At 33.9% G+C, this 27,529-nt stretch overlaps 1 protein-coding gene across 4 annotated transcripts; it reads right to left on the bottom strand.

Moving 5' to 3' along the window:
- Nucleotides 1-8,520: 8,520 nt before the first annotated feature.
- LOC110626761 (serine/threonine-protein kinase TOUSLED) lies at nt 8,521-25,293 on the bottom strand. Of its 4 annotated transcripts, none has more exons than XM_021772835.2 (15): nt 24,506-25,293; nt 23,398-23,487; nt 22,872-23,078; nt 21,128-21,235; nt 21,012-21,056; nt 19,664-19,776; nt 19,170-19,236; nt 12,347-12,413; nt 11,739-11,836; nt 11,434-11,613; nt 11,040-11,253; nt 10,666-10,930; nt 9,930-9,984; nt 9,449-9,610; nt 8,521-8,952 (listed from the first exon to the last, which is right to left on the bottom strand). In XM_021772835.2, exons 1-15 carry the CDS (start codon nt 24,749-24,751, stop codon nt 8,857-8,859), a joined length of 2,013 nt encoding a protein of 670 aa, XP_021628527.1. In that variant the 5' UTR covers nt 24,752-25,293; the 3' UTR covers nt 8,521-8,856. The 4 variants fall into 4 exon arrangements, with proteins under 4 accessions (XP_021628527.1, XP_021628525.1, XP_021628529.1 ...); XM_021772833.2 differs by having other exon boundaries at nt 22,872-23,087; nt 24,506-25,292; XM_021772837.2 differs by having other exon boundaries at nt 11,040-11,250; nt 24,506-25,292.
- Between the last annotated feature and the right edge of the window lie 2,236 nt (nt 25,294-27,529).

Below are 27,529 nucleotides of genomic sequence, written 5' to 3'. Positions count from 1 at the left end.
TGAATCATGGCTGAGGTAAGTACATTAGTTCGCTGTTATCAACTTTCTAAACTAATCTCTACTGTGAGAAGTTCTGTTATAGGCCAAGCTGAACAAGCCCAACAAGTACATGCATGTGAAGGATTTTATGGACAGCCAGGATATGATCCCTACCTTGACACTTACAATCCATGTTGGGGAGACCATCTGAATTATGGCTATGAAAGGGCTAATTACTACCAAAACTACCAAGCCCAAGTAATACCTCAAAGTTTCAATACTAATCTTTATGAGACATTGAAGACTTTGCAACGTGTCCAGCAGGAAGTGGATCAAATAGCCCACTCATGTACAACAATCATATTAAGAAGAAAGGAAGAGTTTCAAGATGATGAGGAAGATGATGAAAGTTGGCAAGTACAAGAACAAGCTGCTAAAGAGACACAACCAGAATATTGTTTGTCCAAACAAACTGATCAAACAGAACCTGTTGAAAATTTAGATATCATTCATTATTTGAGTGAAAATATTTTTTATGTAAATCAAGATGATATACTAAATGATGATCTTTGCAGGGAAGAGACTCAGAAAGAGCCAGAATTGAAAGAAACTGACTGTTGCATCCAACAGGTGAACTGCAGCCAAGCACAGACTGAAGAAAGCTCTGTCGCACCACTTCAGGAAGGACTTGCGCAAACTGAAGCCATGACTTTTCGACCGCCGAACTCCACCATCTTTCAGCCGCCGGACCCTATACCTCAGCTCCCATCGCAAACTGAAACCATCCTTCGGCTGCCGAACTCAGCCATCTTTCGGCCACCGAATCCAACTACTCTTCAACTTCCCTTTCAGTCAGATCTTGTGCAAGAAGGAGTACTTGAAATCCTTTCAGTCCATGCTCACAAGGAACAAATGGTATTCCAAGCACCTAAACCAAAGGATCATGTGGATCAATGCCTTCCCAAACCTCCGGATAAGGTAGAGTTTGTTTTGCCTGAACTTAATGCTAATTGCAGCTAGCTATAGAGAAACATGAATTGGAGTTCAAAATTCTTCCCAATCATCTAAAAAATACAAAAATAAAGGCTAGAGGCACACCTCATCTAAAAGAGGAGAAGCTAATCATGTTGCTTCATGAGTACATGGAAAAAATAGGATGGGCAATGACAAAATCAAAAGGAGTGCTACACTTTTTGCTCAATGCAGTTGGGACTCTTTTCCCTTCCCCAATTACTTGAGCCTTGATCAAGAGGATCGCACATGCACACCACACCCAGGGGAGTACTCAGTTTCCTTTGTTCTTTTATGTTTCTATTACATTGAGGACAATGCATGATTTAGGTGTGGGGGTGCATATTTCTGAATTTTTACTTTTTAAGTTTATTTTTGCTTTGATTTCTAGTTTGCTTGTATTAGTTGAAATTTTTCATTTTTGCTTTCAATAACACACACAAATAGCCACAGTTTTTTTATTATTTATTTTGTTTCCGTTTTTGAGATGCTTTACTCATCATATAGACTATGTTGGATGAGCTTTTCTTTCCATGACCCCATTGATGTGATAACTCTTTAAACTTATGTTGAATCAATTGCAGTGAGTTATATTCATGTTTGAGAATTGCCTTTTGAATTGAATCTTTGAGCTTGCCAATGGTGAAAAATATATTAATGACCCTCAATTGATGAGAATAAATTGAAAGTTGTGTGAATGAACTTAATGTGACTTGATTTAGCAATTGGTGTTGATTTGCCCAAATCATTGAGAGATAGAAAATTCAGCAAAGGCAAAGATCTCAAAAGCACAAAGTAAAAAAATTGTTCCAATGGTCAAAAGACTAAGAACAGAGCTAGTAGCCACTTGGAAAGGAGACCAACTGAGTAACTGGGGGTGGGTATCACAAATATGTACCTTCACGTCAAAAGGTTGGTGACTTTTTCAAGCAAAATTAAAAGTGCAAAAAGTCTGAATAAAGTACTTCAAGGTAAGGGCAAGTCACTCTAAAAGCTAGAAAAAGTCTTAACAAAAATGTGCATGTATGGTCTCTCTTGAGGAAAACAAATCCTAGCCATGGTGAGTGAAGGGAAACAAGGAAAGAAGGTGAGTAATCTTCATGCATATATTCTTCACTGCAATGCTTCAAATTAGGTGTCTTGAGTAAGAGCTTAAGTGGAAATAAGGATCTAGAGTGAAAAAGCTTGTTTGAATATGTTTATTTGCTTGAGGACAAGCAAAAGGCTAAGTGTGGGGGTATTTGATAGAGCATATTTTAGTCCATTTTATCATTATGTTCTTGATGTTTATTTACATCTTTTCTGCTTAATTTTGTGGTTTTAATTATGTTTTGCAGATATTAGGTGTAAAGAGACAATCTGGAGAAAATGCTCTTAAAACTGTCAAAATGAGCCAAATAAGAAAAGTTTCCAAATAAGGAAAGTTTTCAGAAAAGGAAAGTTTTCAAATGAGAAAAGTGCAGAAGCAAAAGCAAACAAGGAAAGCTCAGTCAGAAGATTATTTGAAATTCAAATCGCAGATCTTTCTTTCCTTGTTCAAAAATGTGCACACACTGCAGCAGTCATATCTTCCTATTTAGGCAGCAAGATCTCAAAGAGATGCTCTTCCTCTTCTGCGTTCAACATTCGAATTTCAAAAGAGGCTCCACCTAAAAAGGAATGTATGGACAGCATATCTTCCCCTTTGAAGACCAAAATTCGTGCATCCTTCCTATTCAGAAACAATCTGCGCGCTTTCCTGTTCTGAGAGCCATCTGCGCGCCACCTTCCTTTTCTGCAACAACTTGGGCAACAAGTTGAGCATGGGCAGCACCTTGGGCAGCCTCTACACTAATTAGGAAGCAAGGTCAGCATCTAAACTTATTTAGGAAGCACAATCTACGCCTCTTTCCCTTTCAGAGAACAAACCGCGCGCACCAACTTCCTTCCGCAAAGCATTCGCGCGCAGCCTTCCTTCTGAAGCCGAAAAACGCGATTCTTTCCTTTTCAGACACAACTTGGGCAGAAAATACCTCTTGGGCAGTAAGTATGACCTAGGGCAACACTTTTCAAATATAAAAAGCCACATAAGGAGCCTCTACATGATCTTTAAGGTCCCCTTGGGAGACACCTATGAAATTCACATCTCTTCTTCTACCTTTATTTTTTCTTTTATTTTTATTTTTGTTTCAGCCATGAGAGGCTGAAATCTTTTATTCTAGTTGAAGATTAGGTGATACTTTAGTTGTTATATGGATTGGAAGACTTGATCAAATATTGTTTAACTTTTGGTTGTTCAATATTTGTGCAATTTCATGCTTGATTTCAATATTGCTTTGTTGTTTAGATCTACGTTGATTCTTGATTGCAAAGTAATAATATGTTAGTTTGGATGATTTAAGTCCATAATTGCTTGGATTATTCAAACATAAGAACACTTGGTGTAAAAACTAAGGAAATTGTATGATCTAACGACATCTCATGCGTTTGAGTAGTTAGGATTGTATCTCTCTATCTCTTCATGCAATTAACAATTGTTTTGATGCCTAAGGCCCAATGACGTTTCTTGACAATTTGTTAATTAGTAATTAATTAGAGGACGCTCCCTAATTGGTTTAATCATAAGGAGAGACATGGTGGTGAGAAGCGTCTTCCATCTCCATAACTAATCTATTGAATCAATCAAAAGAAACTAAGTGTCAATGATCAATCCCAATAACTGAAGTGGATCCAATTCTTCAACTAGAGCTTTCTTATTATTTATTTCTCTTTATTTTTATTATTTGCTTTATTTTATTGCTTTCAGTTTTAGATTAATTAAATCAATCTCAAACCCCCCATTTTACTTTTACTGCAATTTATTTTTATTCCGTTTTCAGTTTTATCTCGTTTCAGTTTATTTTGCTTTCCGTTTATTTCTCTCTCAGTTTTATCTCATTATATCTCATTTCAGTTTATTTTACTTTCAGTTTTATCTCGTTTCAGTTTTATCTCGTTTTATTTTTATCTCGTTTCAGTTTATCTCGTTTTCAGTTTTCTTCTTTTTCAGTTTATTTTTGTTTTAGTTTATTTTATTGGTCTTGATAAGAAAAATAGATAAGTTCTCAATTCCCTGTGGATTCGATCATTTTACCACTATTTGCAGTTGTAAATTGTTGATAACCAGAAAGGTTATTTTTTACCGACTTCGACAACCGCGAGTCAGTCTATTATATAAAAAATCCAAACGTTTATTACTTTTCATATTTATATCTTAATCTTAAAATTTTAGACAATAAACACTACAAAAAATTTTCAGATTACTAACGAATTTTTCCATTGGTAATTGATTATGATCCGTTGGTAAACGAATTACCAACGGATTATGATCCATTGTTAAAAAGTTCGTTGGTAAATTTTTACCAATAGCTTTCAAGTCCGTTAATAAAACTAACGGATTTACTAATAAAATTTATGTTATTATTATTAACGGCTTTTGAATCCATTAGTAAATTCAGAGAAAAATAATTTACTAACATATCTGAAATCTGTTGGTAAATCCGTTAGTAAATTACCAATAGATTGAAATTCGTAATTAAATCCATTGGAAAATTAAATAATTTTAAAATAATTATTATTTTAATTAAATAATAAATTTTATTATTAATATTATTTTTTTATTAATTAATAAAATTTTAAATTATATTATTATTGTTACTAATTTTTTAATTTATGTCTAATATTTATTAGAAATATATAGAAAGTGGAAATAAGAGAAAAGCGAATGAGAAAAAATGATTAAAAAAAAGAAAGAAAAAAAAGAAAAAGAAAAAATGATAGAAAAATAAAAGTTATGAAAAAAGAAAAGAATGAGAGTAGAGTAAAAATATGATTAGAAAAATGAGAGAAAAAAAAAGAGAAAATGATTGGAGAAGAAAATAAATGAAGAAAAATAATAGAAAAAATATAGATAGAAAGTAAATGATAGAAGAAAATAATATGAATGATAATTATAGAGAAAATGAGAATAAGAGAAGAGAGTGAAGAAAATAATGGAAAAGAAAATAGAGAAAGTAAAATGAAAATTATGGAGAAAAATAAAGAAAATAATAGAGGAGGATAAAGAATGAGATAAAAAATGATAAGATATGAGAGGAAAATAATAAAAAAATGAGAAGAAAAAAATATGAGATAAGAAAGTGAAATAAAAGAATGTCATAGAAAAAAAAAGAGAGAAAGGGAAAGAAAATGAAAAAAATGAAAATGATAAAGATAAAATAAAGTAATGATAAAAGGAGAAAATGTGTTGTATTTATAATCGTGAATTTTAAATTCACATGTAAGAATTTTACACAAATTTTTTTATTATTCTTACACAAAAATTTTTATATTAAGATTTATTAATCAATTTTCAAATTGGTTAACGGATGCAAATCTCCTAGTAATCCGACTTTCTTGTAATGGATTAAACAAGTCAAAAACCTTGCGGAAAGCTTTTATTTGAATTGGTATTTTATTTGTCAATAATAATAGTTTATTTACAAGAATAGCATATTGTTTTATTTTGCTTTAATTTTTATTTACTTAAATTTTTTTATTTAAATTTAATAGCATCAATTTTACTAGGTCTATATGGCTACTAAAAATAAAAGCACTAGAAGGATTTCATGGAGTAGTGAACAATTTAATGCATGGATTTGTATTCGGGCACTAACTTGGAAAAGAGAAATGGAGGTGGATGTGGGACAAAGGAGTTAAAACTTAATGGTGTTGATTTTACCAAAGAGCACAAATGAAATTTGATGAAAGATCAATGGAAAATGTGGAAAGTATTAAAAGAAAATAAAACAGGATTAGGATGAGATATCACACAAAACGTATAGTTGTTGCTTCTGATGAGTGGTGGAATGAAAAAATTAATAGAAAATATTTAATTTTTAAGCTTCATTAAACAAATAAGCTTTTAATTATTTATTAACACTATGTTTAATTTATATATATACTAAGAAAATTCAAGTCTTGCAAAATACTGTGAGAATGGAATTGAACATATCAAGCATTTTTCAAGGAATCGTGGCACTGGAAAATTTGCATATGCACCATTTTCTGGAGTTTCGTCTAATGAAACTCAAGAAATGTCACAATTTAGTAGCTTAGATCATGTTAAGGATTCGATGATGTTTTAGATGAAATGATGAATACAAATTTTGGATATAGAGTTCATTTAGTCAAGTAGTTGGTGGAAGTATAGCTTTGGAAAATACAGAAAATTATAATAGCCCATGATTTCAGACAAGTAAGGCCAAACTATCATAGTATCTCTTTAGCCTGGTGGAGGTTTCTTTTTTATCCTTTCTTTTTTTAGGACTACCATGTATAATTCTTTTATCTTTACAAATGTACTCCTTCACACCATTACTTGAACAAAAGTTAAAAAGAAAAATGTATAATACTTTCCAAAATAAAAACTAAATGAAAATAGCTACAATATCATTTTTCATTATGGACTAATGTGGTTTGTGGAAACTACAGCTTGGTAGATGTCATTTCTCATATTAGTTATCTTATTTTATATTATCAAATTTGTTCAAATAATCTCATATTTATTTTGGTTTATGTTTAAATTCTTGATTATATATAATTACATGAAATAATGAAAAGTAATGAGAAAAGATGTATTAATTTATTTAGAATGGATAAAGACACAGTTAATAAAACTTTGTTAAAACCTGGAGAAGCACTACAACCTACAATATTATAAGAAAATGACTATTTTAGAGAAAGTTTGCATGTTTAGTATGTTTCTTACTTTGAAAGTTTTAAATAGACAAGTTCAAGAAAGATTTCAGTATTCAGGATAAATTGTCAGTAGAAACTTTCATAAAATACTAAAAACAATGGTGTGCTTATCAATCAATCCGATAAATCTGGTAGATCCTATATTCATTAATATTCTTCGTAAGATTCTTAACAATAATAGATACATGCCTCACTTTAATATATATTTATGAATATTTTTTTATCTTTATGTATATATTATAAATAATATTAAAGATTATAAAGTATTTTATTAATAACAATTAATCTTTAAAATAGGACTATATTAAAACAATCGATGAAATTTATGCGTAAATTTAATTTGATATATTGGTAAAACCGGAGTATCTACCAATGCTACCGTAGTTATTTGTAGCTTTGATATGCAATTTTCATTTGTAACAGCAATATGGTAAAGTACAATAATGGACACCTTTTTCATTATGGAACAAAAAATAAATAAATTTTTCCAAACAATCACCAAATAAATGAATATTTTAAATATGATCATATAAAAATAAGAATACAAATGCACACAAATATAATTACATAATCTTTTACATATCATACACTTATGAGTTTTTCTTAATAAAATATATTCATGTGTAGAAAAATACTTTTTATTAGATATTAAATATATGGAAAGATATCTTACTTTTTGATAACCGTCGGCTTCCTACATCTGGGAGCAAGGCCGGTTTCTAAAAAAGAACGCAAACCCAAAGCCCATCAGGTTATTCTTAAGCAGACCGATCCAACACTGCAAACCCTAATCCGGATACGTGGGGCAAGCCGGATCCCACATGAGTATAAGTTCAACAGGAGATAATCCAGTCCGGTGATGTGATGTGAGAGAGAATAGCTGGCTCAGTCATTTCGCAGCCCTATCCGCATGCCCATCGAGAAAATTAAATAGCCGCTTGACATAAAAAGGGATCACTTAAATTCGTACGTACGGATCTGAGTGACAAAAACATGTAGCATTGTAGCATAAAAATAGTTAGACGTTACTAGTAGACAAAAGAAAAAAGGATAAAAGGAAAATAACGTCTCATTCCCTAACTAAACTTACACAGTAATTCTATTTTCTAGATCTCAGAATATTACTCCTTATAAAAAAAATCAGATATTATTTATCTAATCTTCAACGTGGTGGAAGAAGATTCAAAGAAACTTTTAATCATTAGCATTCATCACTAAGATGCTACATCATATGAACGTTTGGAATTCGAAAAACAAGATGAAAAATATTGTGAACAATACCTTTTTATTCATTTTATATACAAAAAGATATAGTAACTATATCCATGGCATTACATAATTATATTAGAAGAAGCATTGTCCGATCCGGCCTTTGAGTGATTAGACAAAAGCCCAAAATTTATAACATCGGTAGATAAAAAAAAAGTGGTCAAAGAAAATTGGCAACTTGAAATAAATTTCATATATGCATACTATTTTTGGTAATTTTATAAATCAACCGCAACATCTAGACATAATTTTACCAGACATTCAATATAAATCGACTACTATTATCAGCGACAACAATTAACTAAATCAAACATGCCCTCAGTCGGAAAAAATCAAGAACAAAAAGAACCAGGAAAAAGGAAAAAAGAAAAATAAACCCCCATCAAGCTTTAAGAAAAGTACAGATGGTAAATCGACTCTTTTGTAAAATAAATTTAAAAGATAGTAATTAATTAATTTTCTTTAAAAATAATAATAATAATTTGATGGTGTCAACAAAGCTTGTGCTCAAATGCTGTGAAGCACCAGCTTCCCTTCTCCATTTCCTGAAAGGTAAATAAACTTTTCTGTACAGGTCATTTTCTTTTTCCCTCTTTCAAAAATATAAGAACCAGTTACAACAAACAAATCAAAATGCCAAAATGAAATTTTTAACCCAAAAAGGAGGGAGAGGGGAGAGGATCTAAAATATTGGCCTCAAAAGCCAGGGTAAAAAAATTTTTACAAGACCTTTACAGGCTATACAAAATTCCAAATTGGTCTTGCATAATAACTTCTTCCTTTTTCCTTTTTGTCTGCTTTCCTGCCCTGTGCAACCCTTCTTATCTGCATCTTTGTACACTACTTCTTTAAGTATGTAAGATACGGATCTTGAGCAATAGTTAGAACATCTGGTCTCTCCGTTTGGTTATATGTTAGACATCGACGAATAAAATCCTGTAAGAAACTTCAGAACTTCAAAATCTTCCCTAGTTTTTCAGTAATATTCACACATGGACCCTAAAGGATCGAAAACAAGCAGGGAATAATTGAAGAACAGTGTAATATAAAAGATCATATAAAAAGAATTAGCCAAAATGCATGCAGCTGATTGATCAAATTTCTTTTACGTCTCATATTATAGAAAGGTGAAAAATGGCTAATTTTACATTTTTATACACTAGCTAATTGTTTGGCTTAAATTCTGCAGCCAAAAGCATATCCTTGTCTCCTTGAGCTTAGTCAGTCCACAAAATATTGTACAGAACAAAAGATTAAAAGCTTAAATCATGTTAAATGCCGTTAACAGTGTCTTTTCTTTTATTCAGTATGCCCCCACAAAAACATCATTTTTGCACCTACGCACTGAGAAGGAAATTGCATGATATGCTATGCACAATAAAATATGATAAAACATGCAGTGATATCTACCAAAACAAGTATTATAACTCACCTTTGCCTCATTTGAGACGGAAGGCTTTGAGGGGAACTCAACCCTGCGAGCTTTGATGATTGTGTCTTCACGTAATATTCGTTCTTGAGTCTGGTCATGCCCAAAAGGACGTCTGCCAAAGAGCATTTGGTAGAGTAGAACTCCGGCCGACCAGACATCAACCTGACTCCCAAAAAATAGAGCCCAGCAATGATCAAATAAAGAAAAGAGAAGTTCTAATTATCTATGCAAGTTTCAAAAATGATAGTGCTTCAACAAGAGGACAAGATCCAACCATTTAGGAACTTGTAGAAAACTAAGAGAATGATGTAAGACTAACAATTCAAAGAGTCATTATGCCAAAACTCAGAAAATTCCTCATTCCTGCAGAGATATTCCCTCTAGTGCCCCCAAGCGGGGCTTTTTTCATCCCTAAAAAGAAAGCGAATAAAAAAAATCTTCCTCCCATTTCCTCTCCTTCATTTACATTAAGAATACTGACCTTTGATGAGATTAAAGGGGTCTTGTTGAGCTCAAAGCATTCAGGTGGCAGGTACCTAAATTACAAAGGAGGGGGGAAATTAGCATGCTGCAGTATTGAAGATAAACAATGATGCATTATGAGGCAGAACAATTAGCAGCAGTAAAAAATGTCGGAAAAAAAAGAGCAACATTTTAACAAAAATCACATTAAAAAACCCTTTCTATTGTGTTTCATGCTTGTAATTCTATTTATCCATTTTAAATGCATCTGTATATAGATTGGCATTAAATATATGTGTGGTCAATTACAATGCAAGTCATTCCAAGTGTTCCAATTTTCATCCCACATCAAAATCAGTCATGCCTTCTTTATAGATACAAAGGGGTGACTGGACACCTTAAAAAAATCAAGTTGTCTTCCATAGGACTTAAAAATATGATATTCTGATAAACTGAAATGAACCCATTGCCTGGAGTGCAAGGGTGGTCTGATATCAATGCAATAATGAGGACCTTGTGCAATGTAAAACTGACATAGAAATAAAATAGCATTATCTGCTATCTTATAACAATGATACAAGATTATTAACAAAGTGACTTTTTCTAACTAGGAAACATCAACTTTCTACTAGATATACTGTAAGCTGTAAAAAAAATTGTCCACTAAACAAGTCTCAGGTAGTTCATTATTTCAAACGGGATAAAAACTTTTACATCCAGGTGAGTCACAAAGGACAGGTTGCAGCATTACTCACCAATATGTTCCAGCTCCCTGGGATGTAAGTTCCATTCCCTGAGATCCAACATCATCCTCCACTATCTTGCTCAGACCGAAATCTGTAACTTTAGCAACACCAAACTCATCAAACAGAACATTCCCAGGCTTCAGATCATAGTGGATAATCTTCTGTACTCTTTTATTCAAGTATACAAGGCCTTGAAATATCTGTACAATAATGATCCGAGCTTCTCTCTCAGGCAGTATAGGTGTTGCTTTGAGAACAGCATCAAGATCTTTTCCTAAGGGAAGAGAAAGGAAAATAAAAAAGAAAAAAAAAACAATATGGGCTATATTCAATATTCATTTATAGTTGAACTGATGGATATTCTGTTCAAGAGCATATCATACCACTACAATACTCTAAGACAGTGCAGAATGTATTGTGGTCAATCTCAAAAATGTCCCAAAGCCGAACAATGTGATTATGCACCAATGTCTTGTGAATATTGTACTCTCTTATTGCATGCCTTATGTAACTTTGCTTCTTATCTTCACTCCATTGAGCATTTAGACCATGAAGCTTACATGCAACATATCTATGCTCGATCAAATCATAAGCCTGCTGGAAATATCTTACTTCAAATCACTGCAAAAAGATCTGCCTTTACAATTGCCAATATTGGCATAAGAATGATCTAGACTATTGCTATTGCTATTGCAATAAGAACTGATTAAGAAGCCTTGGTTAAAAGGTTGTTACTATTTGAATCATCAAAAGATGTATGACTTGCAAAGTTCTGACCTTGTAAACCTCACTAAATCCTCCTCTACCAAGGAGATTTAGGAGGGCATAACGGTGGTTCAAAATCTGAAAATTATTAAAATGGGAACCATCCTCATCTCGTATTCGTTTCATTTCACGTATTAGACGTCCCTTTTCCAGTTCATAACGATCTCTCTCACGCAAAATAATTTCTTCCTCCTGAAGAAAATCAACAGCTCAATAATGAGAGCACAAAAGCACAGGGATTATCACTTCATACAATTAGCAAATAAATGCTTGATCTAACAGAATGTCAATCTAAGTGTGGAAATAAGTGAACTTACTCGCTTAATGCTTGCTAGTCGAGATTTAAAAATCTCGTCCTGGATGAAAAAATCTTCTTCTTGTCCTCCTAACTCTGCATCTGTTCCGTCACCCTTGTCTGCATACATATACAGGAGAGTATCAACAAAGTTAACAGAAGCTGTATGCACAAGAAAATTCCCAGTTGCTACAGGAGAGGGAAAAAAATTGCGAGTGCTCAGAACCAAATGTAGATGATGAATGCAACAGAAATAAGAAGTACCACCAAATGCAGCAGGAATGATCATTAAGTTCGTATTCTAATTTACAAAGGTTCAAAAGAACCAAAAATAACCTCTATGGTCCATACAGTGGAAACTGCCTGAATTTGTATGATGATACTTTGTACAGATCAGCATAGGCATTGGCAGAGAAAGCGCTAATGAAAAAATAGTTGGAAGACAAATCTTTCTGTAAATGTCTTAGCCAGATGCTAATATATTGATCATATTTTTAATGCTTCAACTAAACATCAAAGATACTATATGGGTATAACTTAATCCCAATTACCAAACTGTCGCACTTCAAACAGTCACATGTAATACTGAAAGTAGAACATGCACATAGCCAAATACAACAAGATAGTTACCAGATTGTCGTTTCTTCAGTGACTTCCTTTGCCGCTCAATTGCCTCCTTTGTTTCCAATAAGTGTCTCTGAACAAAATTAAATCATAAAAATGAAAATTTTATTGATACAGACAATATAAGAACTCTATTTTGATATATATTACCAAGTTTATCAGCAAGAAAAGATTGAGGAAGCCCCCCAAAAGTAAAAAAATAAATGAATAAAATAACAAGTGCAAGTGTTGTCTGATAAAAAATACAGTTCCCATGTAATAATACTTACCACATCTAACACTCTGTAATTGACTTCAACTTTTCATAAACTAGTGCCATAGGTATTTAAAATTTCCAATTTAAAACTATTTAAAAATAGGCCTAGAAAAAAGATGGAGGATGAGTATTTTTTTTCCCAAATTGACTCATTATTTTGAGAGGATAATTACTGAAAGAAATAAGTACAACTATTGATTAATTTTTATGATATAGAAGAGCGTCAAGCATAAGCTAAATAAAATTTGTATAATGTATACTTTCTCAAATTTTGTCTAAAATAACTTGCTATATGAAATACAATATTTTTTGTGCGTGTACTCCGATTACATGTGTTTATGGTTTATCAAACTATAATTTTTAATCATATCATAATAAGTTCAAATCCTATATCCATCCCTACTTAGCAATTTAGCACTCACAGTAGTAAAACAACAAAAGTGTTTTTAATAAGTATGGGTATTTCAGTAATGAATTTAGGGATGTAAACAAATCAAAGTATATGTGAGCTATTTGATATTCAACTTAATAAAAGCTCAATCGGGTTCAAATTGTTTTCTAAATGAACCGAGCACGAGCACAATTTCTAGGGTTGTTTAGTAAACAAGCCGACATTGATCAGTATTTAGCTCGTCAAGACTCGTGAGCTCAACTAGTTTTCAAGTTAATAAGCACGCTTGCAAGCTGACTCATTGAATAGGCTCACCAGTTGGGTCTCATTGGGCGGCCTCGTTATTCAAGCTCGTGAGTTGGCTCGTGAATCGGCTCAGGAGCAAACTTATAAACAAGTTCATTAATAGGCTTGTTTACAAATTCATTAAATAAGCTCATGAATTAGATTACTGGTGATTCACCCAAATACTTATATTAGTGTTGTATTCTATACATTTAGAGTTATATTTATTTTAATTATGATTTTTCTAAAGATAATACCACTTAAAATTATAGTATAATCATTAGAAAATATATATGTTTATAATTTAATTTTAAATTTACACTAAATACTGACCAACGAGATTCTCTGCCTTAATTATTGCCTCTGATTAGGAGGATTTTGTGGATTCTAATTATGGTTAATTATAGAGATTTACCTTTATTGTAAATATTCCTAATTAGGTATATTTGTATGTATAAATACCCAATACTTGTAAAGATCAATACCATTGAAATTGACACAAAAAATTCATCCTAAATTCTTCATGGTACCAGAGCCTTTGTTTGATTTAGGGTTGCAGTTCAATTTTGGACTTTCAAAACCTTAGACAACCAAATTTGGTACTCACCTATCCAAACCCATTTCCTTTCATCACCGCCCACCCCATTGGAATCGCAGCACCATTGTTGGCCGTCTGCTAGCCTCTGGTGACCAAGATCTCAATGTGTGTGACTCATGCACCACCCTCTCTCGAGGCATGAGCCTGTTTCCAGTGTAAATCTTCACGTCCGAACCTCGTCACTGCATTTGGACCTCTGTTTCCAGCGTGTTCCTATTGTTGCTCGCTGGATTTGGTATTGATTAGGTAGTTTTTTGGTTTAGGCAACCTTTATTTACTGTTTTTTGGGTTTTTGTTCTTTGCCTTGTTGCTAGTCCATGCTTTCTTACCATGGCAAAAGCAAAAAAGGTTTCTATTTCCAGTAGTGAGAACCCTTCTTTGCAAATTAGTCTCGTAAAGTTTGATGGAACTAATTATTTTGCTTGGTCAAGATTCTGTCTGTTATTCATTAAGGCTAGAGGATTGCAGGGTTATATTAATGGTACAAAGAAGCGACCAAAGCACATATCCAACCTTTCTCGATGAAACTTAAGACAAGTGTCTTGATATGACGTGGCTTCTCAATTCTATGCAACCCTAAATCTCTAAGTCTTATTTGTTACTGTACATTGTTGCAAATATGGCAAGCACTTTCCTTGACCTATTCTAAGATGGGGAATAATGCTTAGATATTGAGATCCATACCAAAATCCATAGCGCCAAGTAAGGAGAAATGTCTATCTCTCAATATTTTTCCAAGCCATGTAGATTGTGGGAGAGACTTGATTACTATAAGCACTTCGAGGCAGACTATACTCGGGACACCGTCAAGTTTCAAAAACTGATTGAAAAGGAGCACGTCTTTGACTTACTAGCCTGTTTGAACATTGACTATGACCCTATTAGGGTCAAGTACTAGTAAAAACCCTCTTCCCTTTCTTGAACAAGCTCATGCCCATTTCAACAGCAAGAAAGCCGAAGAGGCGCCATGCTCTACAACACACCAGTCAAAAAAGTTGGGATGATCGTTAATTCCGACTTGCCAAAAGCTACTTTTTCCAAGAAAGATCACTTGCATTGTGATTATTGTGGAAAGTTAAGGCACATCAAAGAGACTTATTAAAAGTCGCATGGGCATTCTACAAAGTGTCGTGGGGGCAAACAAAGCAACATAGCCTCAAGCTAATCTATCAGAGGCAGTTGAGGAAGCACCCAAGGAGTCAACAAGCTCTTCCACCCAAGGAGTCAACAAGCTACCTCCACTGAGATTCTTTCCTCTCATGAAATTCTGAATCTCAAGTGCATGTTGTCTCACCTTGGCTCATCCTCTGGCATAACGTCCAACATTGTGAAGTCAGGTAATACTCCCACTTCCTATATTGCTTTCTGAATTATTGATTCTAGTACGAATAAACACATAGCAAGCTCATCCAAAGACTTTATTACTTACACTCCATGTTGAACCAAGACAATATTAGAATAGCCGGTGGCTCTTTTAACCCTATGTCCGCGACAAGTTCTATTATTTGTGCTCCCCATATTAAGTTTTTTTCGGTTCTTCATGTTCATCGATTTCCTGTTAACTTTTTGTCTGTCAGTGCTTTTATCAAAACTCTTAACTGTAAGATTGAATTCTTTCCTGATCATGTGTTATTCAAGACCCTTTGATAGAGCATAATTTAGTCCATTTTATATTAATATTATTGATAAATATTTACATGATTTCTGCTTAATTTAGTGCTTTTAATATTATTTTGCAGAAAATGGTGTAAAATGACATTTTGGAGAAAATCCCCCTAAAACTGCCTTGTTTGGAGCTAAAGAGAGCAAGCCCGCACATGGATCCGCAATTGAATGGCCCACTCCCGCAAAATTCCCGCACACAGCCCATTCACGCAGCATGAACCCGCGCTCCACATTCCCGCACATTCAAACACATGCACATGGGCCCGCCTCAACACTCACGCCTCAGCCCATGCAAGCTCCCCTTGCAAATGGACCAAAGCAAGGCTCAATTCACGCACGTCACAGTCCACTCACGCACACGGGCCCGCCAAACCAAGCCAAGCACATGGACCCACTCCGTTCCTGCACATGGTCACCGCTTCAACGCCATTCCCCCCAGTGGATCAAGACCAGCATTAAAGCACTTCACGTGGGCCCCACCAAAGCTCCTCATGAATTCACGGAACCAAGCGCGCGTCCCATTCGCACAGGGCCCACACTCCACTTCACCCTTCCCAGCGCACGGACAGCCCGTTTCTGCAAAACCCACTTCACGTGGACCGCTCACCGCACACATGGCCCATTCCCGAAGCACTCCAGCGCCTCAAGTGGACCACTCCCACACGTGGCCAGAAATTCCAAAATAGGGTGTACCTCTGCACTTATAAAAAGGGCTCTTCAGTGAACAATTGAAGGACAATTTTCTCTCGGCAATTCCGCAAGTTCGGCGCAGCTCTCTTCGGTTCTTCTTTCTTTCTTTTTCTTTTATTTTTTATTCAGCCAATGAGTGGCTGATTTCTTTCATCTAGTTGAATATTGGTTGAAACTTTAGTTGTTTAATGGGTTGTGAGACTTGATCAAATATTGTTTAATTTTGGGATTTCAATATTCATGCAATTTCATATTTAATTCTCAAATTATTTTGTTATTGAAATCTACGTTGATTTTTTATTGCAAAATAATTATTTGTTAGTTTGAATAATTTAAGTTTGTAATTGCTTGGGTTATTCTTACATGAGAACACTTGGGATAAAACCCAAGGAAATTGTTTGATCTAGCGTTATCTCCATACGTTTGGGTAGCTAGGATTGGATCTCTCTATTTCTTAATGCAATTGACAATTGTTTTGATGCCTAAGGCCCAAGGACGTTCCTTGGCAATTTGTTAATTAGTAATTAATTAGAGGACGTTCCCTAATTGGTTTAATCATAAGGAGAGATAATGGTGGTGAGAAGCGTCTTCCATCCCCATAACTAATCTATTGAATCAACCCAAAAGCACAAAGTGTCTGTGATCAATCCCAATGACTAAAGTGGATCCAATACTTCAACTAGAGCTTTCTCATTATTTATTTCTCTTTTATTTTATTATTCGCTTATTTTAATTGCTTTTAGTAGTTTGTTAATCAAATCAATCTCAAACCCCCCATTTTACTTTTACTGCAATTTATTTTTATTCCGCTTTCAGTTTATCTCATTTTTTGTTTATCTCATTGTTTCAGTTTATTTTATTGGTCTTGTTGAGAAAAATAAATAGGTAATCAATTCTTTGTGGATTCGATCCTTCACCATCTGCAGTTGTAAATTGTTGATAACCAAGAAGGTTATTTTTGACCGGCTTCGACAACCGCGAGTCACCCTTCAAACCAGAAAGAAGATTAGCAATAGTGTAGGTTGCATGATAGCTTGTATATGTTGAAAGGGCATCCAGATCTGAGTTGAGCCTTTTTTGGAGCAAATAAGAATGTTAACTGGGAAATACTACAGTAGCATAAACGGTTAGAATATCCATCCTTTTTGTCTTAGAAAAACTATATCTTAGACTGGTTCTTTATTTTGTGATACTTGTGAGTATGCCAAATATACTATAATCTCTTATCCATTGAGCAATAATAGAAGTTCAATTCCTTTTATGACTATTCATGCTGATGTTTAGGGATCTACATAGACTGCCTCTCCATCTAGCAGTCATTGGTTTGTTATCTTTATTGATTGTTATACTTGGATGACTTGGGTCTATTTGCTAAAAACTAAGAATAATGTGTTTCTTGCTTTCAATCATTTCATAACATGATTTGCACTCAATTTGACACTAAGATTAAAATTTTGAGAACTGATAATAAAACCGAGTACATGAAATTATAGGTTTTCTATTTATCTAGAGTCACATAAGATATACATCAAACTACTTGCCCCTATACAAATACTCAAAATGGTGTCATTGAAAGAAAAAATAGACATCTGTTAGAAGTAGCTCGATCCCTTTTATTCACTATGAATCTTCCAAAAGAATATTGAGGGATGCAGTTCTTGTTACTACTTATCGCATCTCATTAACAGAATGTTGCTTAATACTCTTGACTTTAAAAATCCTTTAGAGGTCTTACAAGGGGTTAATACCTATATTGTTCCTCCAAAGGTGTTTGGGGTGTGTGTGCTTTGTCTATACTAGGACCGTTGGAAAACTTGATCCATAAGCCTTCAAATGTGTGTTTATCGAGTATTCTCCTAAACAAAAGGATTACAAATGTTACTATCCTCTCTCTAAAAAATATTTTGTCAGTATGGATGTTACTTTTCAGGAAATTGAACCTTATTTTCAGCCATCCAATCGCCTCTTCAGGGGGAGAATCATGAGAACGAAGAGGTGATAATACCTAGTTTGGGGACCTTGGATGATCTTATTCTAAGGGAGAGTTCTAATGGACGGGAAGAGAATTCTAACCCACAGGAGGCACCTAGGCATTTGAATAGGCTAGACTTAAGGAGATATTCTAGGAGAGATAAGGTATTGTGCAACCTAATCACTGCCGAGAGTCTCCATCTTCTTTCCCTTCTGGTGAGTTACTTTTAAACCCTGAATCAAGTGATTTAGATATACTCGTTGCTCAAAGAAAAAGTGTTAGGACGTGTACAAACATCTCATTTCTAACTTCATCTCTTATGATTTCTTATGTCTCTCCTTATAGAACCTTTACCTTATTCTTGTCCTCTGTGTCTATTCCGCAGGACTGGAAAGAATAATGGTTGAAGAGATGGAAGTTCCAATATAGTAACTTACTAAGGTTTTGTTCATGGTACAAACACACATGAAAAAACATAAACTTCTCACAAGCACATGAAATGTCAATAAAACTAAAAGTTAGATAGGAAATTAAATAGAATATAGTACCAAAAAAGGCATATGTGAAAGTCTGAGTTGCAATTAATTTGGGGAAGTATATTAATAGGTAAATAAGAAAGTTTGGTACAGGCAGAATTTTATATGCAATAACATTGGCAAGAAGCAAATCTAGTAGCTTATAATCCAAATTGTGGATGCTCAAGAGCAATTTCCCTGAAGATCACTATTTGAGACACAAGGATGTAACCATATCTATCATTAGCCTTTGTTTTTTTTTAACACCCTAATTTCATGTATTTAGGATGTACCATAATTAAATTACAGGTACAGAAATGATTGAAAGTTCATACACATGCAAAATAAAAACAATAAATTAAAAAAAGGAGTAGAATGTGGAGAAAAATAGAGGTTAAAAGAAGACAATTAACTGATTTATAATATAAAGAAACAAAGATATCTGACAATGACATACCAGATGATTATTTAGATCTTTCAGCACTTGCCCATCCTCCCATGTCTCAGATATGACAGTTCCAGCTCTGCAGTGGACATGAAAACATGACCAGCTCGTATAATCAACAAAATAAAAAGGAAAATTGAATAAACTCCTAATCTAGAAAACTTAAATTGATAAAGTCAAGGTTGCAGGGAATAATGCCATCTATAACAGTGAAGGATGCAAGAAATGCATGTGTTTGCACATGCATGTGTTTGCACATGCATGTGTGATATAGAGAGAAAGGAGAGAGATAATCACTTCTTGCACCAAGTTCGGAGGAATAAACTCTAAAAAGCCTAAGAGTTTAACATTAATCTAAGAGATGAAGTATTCACACACAACAAAAAACATACTCCTAGTTGCTTCAAGATCAAAGCATTCCACTCAATTTCATTTTTCACATTTCAAACATTCTTTCATTTTTTTTCCCTCTTATATCAATCAAAGGAGGCATCATCAAAGCATACCTTATCACACCCACATTGCCAAGTCTTAAAGAGTCCTGTCGGACCTTCATCCTAGCTTCCTGTCTTTCTGCTTTTGAGACGGATATCAGCAGATCAGATATCATTTTTGTTCTCTACATCAAGACAGGGAAAAAAGTGAACACAGGAAACAATCACAAACATAAACTGAGTTAGCACCATATTCAAATAATGGAAATCCACCTTGACAGATAGCCAAAATTTTCCCAAAAGAAATTGCATTTGAATTTCACAGCTCTCTTCATAATATAGAATAAAATGCTAACACAAGATTCTAGCAGAAAGAAGAGTTCATCAACAAAGTTTGTAAATACATTAACTAAAACAAACATGGAAAATAAAAATGCCATGACCCTACAACAAAGCCTTAGAGACACTTCTCCAAAGACCTAACCATGCAGGTCTCTGCTTAACTTCTACATGTTTAACAAACCATCTATTTTTTGGTTCATTTTTGCCAAAGCAATAATAATTTTTATGTCCTTTCCAAGTTTTTCCAGTTCCAGAATGATCCGAATCATTTATACACCTCATATTTAGGAAAAGAATTGAATACACTTCTCAGCTTCAGATCTTCTCATTTCTTGTTTCTGTTATGAGGTTCACAACACAAAACTTGCTACCTAGTAAACGCATTTAGCATAAAGAATCCAGGCAACATGGAATGTGAAAATTCCTCAGAAGATTTGATGTATCTGCAATATTAAATTAAAGGAAGAAAGCTCAAGTTTGCTACTATATTTTTGGAGATGTTCAAATAAGACCAAAATAATGTTTTGGCATCGAATCAGCCCAAGCCTTTTTCGTATAAGTTCAAATAGGCCAGATTTTTAGCTGCAAAAAAAAAATTTCTAAATATTTTTAACAATAAAATATTATTTTTTATATTTTAAATATGAAAATTATTTATGTTGAATGGCCCAAATTTAACAATTTTGTAAGTTTAAACAACTCGAAAGTTAAAGAACTTAAAATTACAAAAAAAGAAAAAAAAAAGAAGTGAAAATACCAAAACACGGATTTGATTATCAAAAACACATAAATCTCAAACCACCATATCACCCCTTGTCATCTCACTCTTCCTCTCTGCAACTCTCATTACTGCAAGTCTCATTTCACTCTTCAACAGTGGCTTCTCATAATATTTCATTAAGTCATGAACTATTTGAGTTAAAAGAAAATATCTGGGATAATTTGATGCCAGAAGGTCATTAGCTTTGAACATCCTAAAATATACAAGAGCAAAATTTGAGTTTTCTTCCCTTAATTAACTATAACAGTAGCCCAAGCAAAAATATGCAACACAGCCCAGGTCCTTCAAATAGCATACCTTTGGCTTCATTTGTTGTTCATAATCTTTTAGTTCCTTCAATTCCTGGACAAATAAAAATGAACTTTTAAGAAAATGTGGATAACCAAAGGCCAAAAAGGATCATGAAAGTATACCTTTTCTAATTGGCAACAGAGATTATGATTATCAGAGGCCTCTTGACGAGATTTCCGAAGCTCCTCCTCTAGCACTGCAACTTTTGCACGTAGGGAAGTGACATCCTCCTGATTCAAATTAGTAGAAGACAGGGTCAAAGCATGCTGTACCTTACAATCAATGAATCCTAGGGAAAATCTAAAAAACTTAACATAGCAGTGGAGAGAGAGAGAGAGGGAGGGAGAGAAAGAGGGCAAACAACATAACTTATATAACAGAATAACCAAACTGATAGCCACTGAAGTGTGCCCATCATGGAGCAAGCTCTCTTTATGCTAATTATCATGAAAAATAATACATAATATAGTCATTTAAATAAACTTCATATAAGAACTTCACCATTTGGATGCAGAGTATGAAGATGGGATGAGAAGAAAAGGAAATTTGCAGTAATCTTTTAAACCCCTTCACATGCACTGTATAGTGTATATGAACCTAGGCTATTAATTTTAATCAGCAATAGTTGACAGGAAAAACAATTACACCAGAAATAATAATTATCTCCAGGAAGAACAGCTTAACCACAGGAATACTGACCAAATAGGCTCCCAGTCAACCACAATGATATGCCTATCAAGCTTCCATGATTGTATAACTGTGTTCTATATTTATTTCACAATTTTCCATTCGTAAATTACACCAATCATCAAAATGTGATGGTGGCAATAATATTTACTGAAAAATCATAAAAACGTTGGAAAAGCAAACCAGATTTTATAGGTCTGTTTCTACTTTACAATGGAATAGATTTGGAACAGCATACATGCATTTGATGCAAAGTGGAATTCATTACAAAACAACAATTCAATCAGAATCAAAGCTATTATTCAGAAATATAAAACTTCAGATCAGTTCCCCAAACAACTTAAGCCTTCTGCTCAGTCAACAATCTGTTGCTTACAAGAAACAAGCCAGCACCCACCCACCCTACTTCTACAGGCAACCACCACAGCATGGCATCACCCACCAGACATTAAATAAAAATAATATTGCATGACAAAAGATTGGGTCTTCACTGTGTTGTTCCTCATTAACTAATGCCATTTCCTAGGGTTAGAAATTACATGGAAAAACAATTCAAGTTGCTCATTTATGGCGGTCTTTATTTGAATATCTCTAAAGGCTTGAAACTATAATGTATTTGTAATGACCAGTGCTGGCATATGATTCTTTGATACAATTACCAACCAACTCACCTAAATATTTTGCAAATTGTGGTAAATCTCCTCATTTTTTATTGAATATAGAATATGGAATATGGCACCACAAAAGTACTAGGCCAGCTTCAAACCTCAAATTTTTCTATTACTACTTATTCCAAAGAAAATATCTTTAAGGGACAATTGAATTCATATAAAGCAGCACATGCCACAACAAGAGCATAAGCCCCTAAAAGGTTACCATCATTGGAAAATGAAACAACCCACAGAGTTTGCAACACCACCGTCCATAGAATGACGCAATCAATTTCTCTTTATTATTAAACACTCGTGGGAGTTGCATAGTTTCGTTTCATCCTAAACAAAATTAATAGACTTGGTCCGTAAAAAGAAATCACCCTTCTAGTATAATATTATATAATTGTTTTGCCATAATAATAATAATGCTAGAAACTAAATATACATGTGAAATTACAGTGGTAACTGCAATTGCAATAAAAAGAAGACCATGAATTGGCAGATTTATATGCCAGGAACAGTATACCTTGTGGTATGAATTCTCAAGCTGCTCATTTGAAGGTAATGTCATTGGAGAAGAAATTTGTGATCTCATCTGATCATTGCCCCTCGAACCACGTCCTCTACCTGAAACAGAATGCCCTCTACCACGCCCTTGTTTTCTCCTATTTGCATCAACACCAGTTTTTGTCTCCACGGCTTCCACAGTCTTTTGCCTTACATCAGCCACTTCCTGTGTCATCTTTTTTAAAAAGGAAAAACCAAACATTGGCGTGCAAATTTTTTCCCGAAATGAAGTTGAAAGGAGAACTTAAGGGAAAGCAAAAAAGAAGCTCAAATTCATAAGATGAAGCCATTAAGCACAAAATCAAACTCAAGAACCGTAAAATTTAGTTTACAAAAAAAAGCATACAATTAATAAAAGTCACCATAAATAGCAAAATTAAGGAGGTCTAATAAATAAGATTAAGAAAAGTACATGCCTAAACAATTCAAGACAAGAAAACAGAAACTTCAGATTTCGGGAGAAAAAAAAGAAAGCAAAAATCAACCTCCAGATGTTCAAAAGCTGACGAATTATTATCTTCTTGTATTCTTTGGCGCTTCTGTGTGTTCGCCAGTATAAGAAACTCACCTCCATTCTGGAAAATTAAAAAAAAAGGGTCAATGTATCTCCCAACGGAAATTTGTTCGTAAACCATATGCCTTTCCAAAGAGCTAGCCAATAATGACTACGTGTTGCAATAATGACTACGTGTTACAATATAACTGATGAAATTTCTTGATCAACTTCCTAAAATTCAAAATATAAATGTCCACACATGCAATCATGCAACATGCCCAAATAGACGAGTAAAACTTGCTTGTGGACCATTTCCATAAAAGTCTGATCCACAGAAATAAATTACATGTGCACCATTTCCTCCAATTGCAGAAACCACCTGATCGATAAAATTTCCATAAATGCACAAATGTATAAAGGTGTTGCCATCCGAATTGCTGAATTCAGGTCCATCCATGCCACTTCATAAGTTAAGGACCTTAAGAAGTATATTTATTTCATCAAAGTTCCTCATAACCGGAGATGATATTATTTATCCTACATTATTAATCAACCTCATACCGGGAGATGATATTACTTATCCTACATTATTAATCAATCTCTCAAATTGTTTTCACCAATTTTCCTTATTGGATATATTAACTATTGTAAAAATCTACCAAGTATTAAATGTGAAATTGATAAAAAATAAATAAATCTTGCAAATTCAGCTCACTGCCTACCCATAGAGGTTTGTTATAAGGTCCAAACAAAGGGCAACCAAGTAAACCATTTTAATTTTCAAACATAATATCATGACAGAGCAATGTAAGGATTTTAGATGGAGTCAGGATTAAGCAATCACCATACCCCATGTGTGTGCTTGAGAGAACACAAAGAAAATGATCATAGCAACAATGTAGTCTGATATAAGAGTATAAGTCGCGCAAACTTGTTTACAAGTTATGATCATAATTCGATACATTCACAATCCACTAATAAATACACAAATTGAATAGTGAACCAAGAAATTCTAGTATCTGAATCTACTAGTTCCAACATGGGTATGGTCCCAATTCAATGTGCATATATACATACAGGGATAAACAAGAGCTTACATCGTCATCAGAATCACTGGAGCTCAACTGCTCACTCAAGTCCTCGGCGGGCCCAAATTTCACTGTAGAAGAGATAGAGGACCAAGTGGGTTGCTGCTGCAGCTGCTGAGGTTGGACGGGGGTGGAGGCGACAGAAGAAGCCTTACCGACCATGCGAGCTTCGAGTTTGGCAATCTTGGTAGGCAAGGACTGGTCTGATTGATTGGAAGAGTTGGAGGAGAAATGTATCATCATATCATCAGACATTTTACAAGAAAACCCGACTGTTTGGCAACCAAAAAAAGACTTCAGATCATTCAGATAGAATCACAGTTGAGCAGAGAGAAATAGATTGAGTCTTGCAATTTGAGAAAACCCTAAAATGCTGGTATTTTGATAAGAAAAGGAGAACTTTTTTGCAGCTTTTGATTTGTACAAAACAAAGGCATGATCAGGCAAAAGAACTGAGGACCCTATAGTATCTAGTGTAAGGAGATTTGGCAGTAGAAAGACCAAAGAAAGAGAGAAATTTTAGGGTTTTGAATTTTGGTAAAGGGAAGAGAGAATCAAAGGGAAGAAAGAATTGGAGGAAGAGAAGGGAGGAGGGATTGGTTGTTTAAGTTTGGGCAGCGGAAAGGGAAGGAGGTTTTAATGGGGTGTGACTTGAAATTAAAAGAGTACCCCTCTTTGTCTTTGGGGGTTTGAATGGGTGAGGTGGAGATGCGTTTGAAACATGAAGGAAAATCAAGAAATAGTTGGGACTTTCCTAAAAAGTGAAGAATAGGTTAAGAGTGCAAAAGAGAGAGAGAGAGAGAGAGAGAGAGATCGAGTGAGGCCATGGTTTGAGATTGACTGATCAAAATATACTTCTACAAAGTTTAGGAAAATTATTATGAGATCCTTGAATTTTAAAGAAATTTATTAAGTGGTCCTTATAATTCTTAGAGATAATTAAAATGTCTTTTGGTAATTAAAAATATAACGATTCAATCTTTTTGTTAAGATTTTTATTAGTCAAAGATTAGAAAATATGGTCAAAGGAGAGAGTTTATTATAATTCTAAAAATGCCCCTTTTTCCCCTGTTTATCTTTTAACTTAACTTTGGAGTCTCAAAGATTTTCCGCTTGCTCTATCTCTTTACATTCCTGCTACCATTCTCTCTTCTTTGGTCTCTCTTTATTATTCTCTCTTCTCAATTATTTTTTCACTCTGTTGATGTCTTCTCTTATTTCAATTCTTTTTTCTCTCTCTCGAGCTCTTCTCTTTTCTCAATTCTCTTTCGCTCTCTCGATTGGGTTCATTGTTGTGAGTGAGTATGTCTCAGTCAAGTGGTACATGAAGGATATTGGAGATGAGATTGAAGAACCAAAACTGTTGGTGTGGGATAAGAGCTTGTATTAGAATATTTGAATATGCAGAAAATCTAAATCGGCCATACTACTACCGTAGGAAAAATAGATGTGGAAATTTCAGGGAATGGTGTGAAAGTCTCCCATAACCGAAGATAATTTAAATTCAAATACAAGGTAGATAGTTGAACAACGAGTGGTGGCTGAGCTAAGGGAAGAAATTATTAAGCTGAAAGAAGATATCAGAATAACAGAATTAAAGCTTGAAAGGATTGAAATCCATATGGGATATTTGAAGTTCATTGTATTTATATTACTGTTTTTGTTTATTTATTTTGGGTCGAAATTGATATAGTAATGGGTTATAGTAAAGACCTTTGTTTGGTTGTAACCACAGTTATGTTTTGGTAAATAGAATGATATGTTTTTATAGGTTTGTTTTATATTTTATACCACTTTGCAAATGAAAATTGACTAAACAGTTGGTATTTATAAAATGTCCTAGACTTAATAGTTTTGTTATTTAAATGCGAAGGATTTAAAATTTTTAAAAGTGAGCGACTTCTTAATTCTAAGGTTTAAATCCGAGGGGCTTATTAGTTGTACATAAATTAATGAGTGATAGACAAATTGCATCTCAATGACCATAAATATCTCTGTTTATATTAAATCAAAATAAAATATGAAGTGCACAAAATGTAAATATAGAGTAGGCAATATAATATAAGATCACATTCCATTAAATATTTATTTATCATTGTAAATTATTCACATAATTGATAATCATTTTAGTGATCAAGTTATGTACAACATGTGTATCAATCAAAAAGTAGACCAAAAAGTGATTCCAAAACATTTCCTACACCTGTAAAAAGTGATCTAAAATACATTTCACTATGTATGGTATTCATAATTATCTTTGTACCTGCAAAAAGTGACCCCAAAGTGTACCTAAAATAATATCAACAATCTAAAAAAATTTGCACCCTATCTATTAAAACAAACGGCACAAGTTTCCAAGAATAATAACTCCAAACATAAACTTAGCAAACTTCAATTTCATCTTGCACAACATAAAATCTAATGTGTAGGATTGACATCCATTGACATTTGCTGACTTGCTAGGAGAGATGAATTCACATGTGATCGATGTCTTCATGCATGAGGTGGATTAACATGTGCCGCAAAAGATGGATTAACTTGTGCTTAGTGGCTTGAAGTTGTAATCTGACCCTGGACTTTTCTGCTAATATTGGCCTGCATGAAATAAAACAGTAATAAATTATTGGTGCTTCTTTGTGTGTATATATATATATATATATATATGCATAAACAGACACACATATAAATAGAGAACAACCCTTACACCTACTGGTGGACCCTGACAGGTTTTTGTGTTATGCTCAATCTGCTTACATCTACCATATATAACTGTAGAATTTCTTTTCCTTTTTGCTGTAGGACTAAGCTCACCTTCTTCCCTTCTTTTTGCCTTTCTAGGTCTTCCAGGTTTTCTTCTTAATGGTGGAGGTTATAATGGGGGAAATTCTTCATCTGGTTTCAAATTGCTTTTTGGTACTGGGTGAATTACACCCTCATAGACCTTGAGGTATGTAGCCTTGGTAAAATATTCATAGCAGTAATTTTCAATATTATGCCTCTTGTATTCAATGGTCTTTGCAACATGCTTACAAG

This window comes from Manihot esculenta, chromosome 11, assembly GCF_001659605.2.
Source record: "Manihot esculenta cultivar AM560-2 chromosome 11, M.esculenta_v8, whole genome shotgun sequence".
Lineage (NCBI taxonomy): Eukaryota > Viridiplantae > Streptophyta > Magnoliopsida > Malpighiales > Euphorbiaceae > Manihot > Manihot esculenta.
Note: the sequence above shows the minus strand (reverse complement) of the source record. Positions and strands in the feature narration are given on the sequence as shown.